The 4,794-nt window shown below is 38.4% G+C and overlaps 1 protein-coding gene across 1 annotated transcript in view; it reads right to left on the bottom strand.

The window, feature by feature from the left end:
• Window positions 1-4,794, bottom strand: part of trmt44 (tRNA methyltransferase 44 homolog) — a 103,808-nt gene that overhangs the window by 93,765 nt on the left and 5,249 nt on the right. The window contains exon 3 of the mRNA XM_016251661.1: window positions 2,154-2,373. Within this exon, the coding sequence (XP_016107147.1) occupies window positions 2,154-2,373 (220 nt within the window). The remainder of the gene's footprint in view (window positions 1-2,153; window positions 2,374-4,794) is intronic.

Raw genomic sequence — 4,794 nt, 5'->3', positions numbered from 1 at the left:
GGCCAAGCCTGTTGTGATTGGCACAAAGAGGAGCGCTTGAGCAAGTTAGTAAAGAGCGTTTTGATTGGTGGATTAAAAGCTCACTGCGATTGGTTGAACGGAACATCCTCCAAAAAAAGATATTTATGAATCTTAACCTGCCAGGAAGGTCTCAAAAATACCACACACAAATTCAAAGCAGTCCACGCATGTGTGACGATTTGCAAATGCAGATTCAACGATCCATAAATACATGTACCATTATTCATAAATGTGTGATGGAAATTAATTCAAGAAATTTATATATACATATTTGTGGAGGCCGATCTGGCTCCATACATTGAGGTCGAGCAATCCCATGCCCAAGTCATGTCATGTCATGTAGCCTGTCAATAATATGCCTACCATCTCGTTACTGCATTAACTATATGTAATATTCTTATTATTGAAAATGAAAAAAATAATAATAATAGATTGCATTATAAACTCTTGATCTGGGAAGTAAATGGTATTATCGTTTTTATTTGTTTAATTAGGAATTTATGCTGCTTCAAAGAAAGCATTTGCTGCTCTTGGGGAACAGTGCAGTAACTGGCTGGAGAAAATCATTGCTCTGAGTGCTGATGGTGCTGCTGTTAATTTGGGCAGCAAAGAGGGTGTCATAGCCCTTCTGCAGCAAGAGGCAGGTGACCACATTGTGCCGTTCCACTGTATGCCTCACAGGTAAGACTCGAACTTGTAAAACTGCGGCGTTAAATGCGATGCGGTCGAAAATTTGGGTGCACCTAACTTTTGTGCTGGTGCACCTAAGAAAAAAAGTTAGGCAACCAGTGCAACCAGTGTAAAAAGTTAGTCTAGAGCCCTGCTTATGTTCATTTGTACGCATCTAACCTCCGAACCACGCAGCAGATTCGTTCTGAATGAATCTCTTCCCAAATCACACCTCCCTAATATTTTCATCTCGTTTTTATTCGTTGACGAAATTGTCAATAGATTTACGCCATAGTTTTTGTCATTCAAAAAGAGTTTTAGTTTGTTAGTCTCATTTAGTCGTTGATGAAAATTATGACGAAAATTATTCGTCAACAAAATTAACACTGATATTGGCCTTGGCAAAATATTGGTCGACCACTACAACAGAACATATCAGCTACATCAGAATGCAACACTGCTTAAATTACAGTGCCTGATAATACTGACATTATCAGAATTCTTCCTTTAAGTTTTTATTTTGCATTCAGTAGTAGATGTACAGTGGGCAGTTGACTTGCCCACCGGGAAAAGTCCTGGGCCCTCATTTATCAACAGTGCGTAGAAAAAGTTCTATATTTTGTCCTACGAATTAAATTTAGAAAAAAAAAAATCATTTTTTATTTTAGAAATTAAGAAAATCCGTATTTATCAAACGTGCGCACGCAGTTCTTACGCACAGGAGTAAGCAATCATTGTTGATAAATCCCACACGTGCCTAAGTACCATGCATGTTCACGGTCATTTGCATTCGGAAACGCCTCCAATGAACCATATATGGTGACAACACCTCCCTTTATAAATCGCATGAATCTATGTGTCCTCACCGAAATCATGGCTAAAGAAAGCGGTACCAACTGAGAAGCCGTTCTGTGCTCTCACTCTCAGCGCGGTCTTTGAAAACACGTTCTCTGCTGAGCGCACTGTTTGCCAAGTTTTCAAATAACGCAAGATAAGCCATTGCACAGTCTGAGACAAACATTTGTCACAGTTGTCTTTTATAGGGTTTGACACCAGTTACACAACTTGTCTGTTTAAAACTAGGTAAATGATCAATTGAATGTTTTATAATTAAAGTAAACACAGGACATATGTGGACTACTTAATGCATACTGTGACACACTTAAATGCTTTATATGTGTAGTGTCGCTATTCTACCACTAGATTCTCTGCGTAAGCATGCTCGGAGGTGTGCTTATATTTACACACATTTCTACGTATAAGTACAAGTTGGTAGATCCCGCACTTTGTGTGAAACTGTTCTTACGCACTCATTACATACACATATGTGCATATGCACTGTTGATAAATGAGAGCCCTGGTTCTCCCTATGGCCAACTCATCATTGATGTATGTGGAAAGACGCAGTCAAGATTTTATGATTTTTTTTTTTATATAAAAAAATAAAAAAATACTGCCCTCACCTTTACTAACTCTTTGTATTTTTCTTTCAGCTGCTGGTAGAGGATACTATATTTCTCCACAGGTATGAGAGAAAGGGTGCTCTTAAACTCACTGGTCTTGCTTTCCAGAGCCCAGCGTGATAGTTTAGGCAAGAGTTTAGTACAGAGCCACGAGAGTTTAGGGTAAGCTACTCCATCACTGCACCACTGCTCAGGCATCAGAGCGTGAAGAGACAACATCCTGCAAATGTGACTGCAAAATAAGTTTTGACATTTCCACATTCATGAACAATCTGCATTTCACATAAAAATATACACACAATTCCAATCTAAATTATAATTAATCATCTAAATTATTCACACTAAATACTTCACTCTTCATACACTAGCAATAAAAGGCTTTAATATCAAGCATTTCTCAATGTAGCAAAATAATTTTAAAAATTTTTCAATAATACTTCCTGCATTTGGAGACAAAGATTACCATTACCAATAATACATGAGACACTGGGTTGGTTTACTCTAAAGCAGTGGTTCTAAATTCCAGTCCTCATGCACCACCGCTTTGCACATTTTGTATGCATCTCTTATCACTTCAGGCATTTGTTCTAGTGCTCTGCAAAGTGGGCATCACATGATATTCCACCATTCAAAGGGCATTAAATTGTGCGAGAAGTTCATTTAAATTGTATTTATTTATAGAGGTATGTGTCACGTCACACTTCTCTAGTAAGTTGTGAAGATGCACAGGCCAGCGTAGCACAAGTCCATGTATGAATGTTCCAAAGAAGTAAACTTCAACAGATTTCCTGTGCTCAGGGAGTAGGGAGCAAAGAACGCTGTGTAGGGACCATGTCAATAGGAACACAGTTCATGCATGAAGCTCTCTTCTAATGAGCCAGTTGTCTGAATCAGGTGTGTTAAATAAGAGAGATATGCAAAATATGCAGAGCGGTGGTATGAGGACTGGAATTGAGAACCACTGCTCTAAAGCATCTGGGATAATTTAACTCATAACTACAATTCCTGGGGGAAATGCTTAAAGACCCATTAAAATTGCTTGACAGGCAGTTTTTTCCTGTACTGACATTTTCGTACTGAAACAGGAAGTTAAGTGGGATATATCAAATAGAGGTCGACCGATTAATCTGCTGATTTTTGGCATTTTGTAATTAATCGGCATCGGCCGATTGTGCTGCAAATTAGGCCGATTTATAGGCAGGCGCACTGGCGTGCAGCTAAGTTTCAGCCTTTAGACCATTTTTATGAAAAGGGATAAATCAAGCATATACATTTTTATGTAAATTTAAAACATATAAATATTACGGTCTTAATTGATTAGATTTTTAGAAGGCACATTAACTTCTTTCTCATTTACAACTCTGTGTTTGCTGCGTAAAAACATGAGTTGATATTTGAATTGATCTGACCATAAACAGACTTGTTGGAAATGCAAATTAATTCTCTGCCACGAGGTGGCGCTTTAGGAGCCCTGAAATATTGCGGTTTCCCCAGTAACGGCTGTACACAAAGCAGCTCGGCTCATAAACGCTGCTTTATCAGGAATTATAGGTCAAATGAAATTAAAATACCAACGACACGTTTCTGAGGACAGTCGGTTCCCTTCAGATACATTCAAATAAAGACATCTGCTCTGTGTTTTGACTTGAACTTGACACCTGCAGCGCTCATATTTATTCAATGACATCATTGCCTTTTGAAGTTTAATCCAGCTGTATGTCTTGTCTTTCCATCCCCAACTGTAAGACCTCTTGAAATTATAATTAAGACATTTCTTATACCATTTAACATATTTAAAAAATTTTATGGACCTTAGGTTTGATACAACTCACTTTAGGAGTTTTTAAAGGGGTGGTTGATTGCGATTTCACTTTTTAATGTTAGTTAGTGTGTAATGTTGCTGTTTGATCATAAACAATATCTGCAAAGTTACGAAGCTGAAAGTTCAATGCAAACGGAGATATCGTCTTTTAAAATTCTGGCAGTTTAATGCCTACAAAAACGACTGGTAAGGGACTACAACGAGTTACTTCCCGGGTCCGTTACGTCAAGAACCCAGAATTTTACATAAACCCCGCCTCCGGGAACATGCCGCAAAGGGGCGAGGCCATGCTGCGCTGCTTTAGAGAAGAAGAAGAGAAAACTACAGGTGCACGGAAAAATCTATTCATATATGAATCGCGATTCTGTCTTCTAACGATTCTAATGGATTCACAAGTTTCAAAATCAATGTTCTAAAGCAGCGTTCTCATCCTGTTCCTGGCCTCGCCCTGCTCTGCACACGCTCTGCATCTCTCTCTCTCTCATTCAGCTCATCAGCTCAGTGAATACACTTATTTTCACATACTATAGTTAAGAGAAGCGTTATACATGGACGCACGTGTGGTTGCCAAACTGTATTAAAGCTTTAATCAGAATAAAACCGTATATTAAAAGCTAACAGACGCAGTAGCATTTACAAATAACAGCTTATCTAAAAGTATGAAACAACAAACAAAAATCTTAGGCCTATCATTAAAAGCCGTGCTTGCACAGGTTCTGCGCGATCCTCTTCAATAATATCCTCTGCGTCTCAATTGGGCTCAAATTGATAAGCAATATAGACGACATCATTGTTTACAATACAACCGGAGCACATGCC

The sequence above is a fragment of the Sinocyclocheilus grahami genome, unplaced genomic scaffold (assembly GCF_001515645.1).
Source record: "Sinocyclocheilus grahami isolate Dianchi unplaced genomic scaffold, SAMN03320097.WGS_v1.1 scaffold1066.1, whole genome shotgun sequence".
Lineage (NCBI taxonomy): Eukaryota > Metazoa > Chordata > Actinopteri > Cypriniformes > Cyprinidae > Sinocyclocheilus > Sinocyclocheilus grahami.
This window is presented reverse-complemented; position numbering and strand designations above follow the sequence as displayed.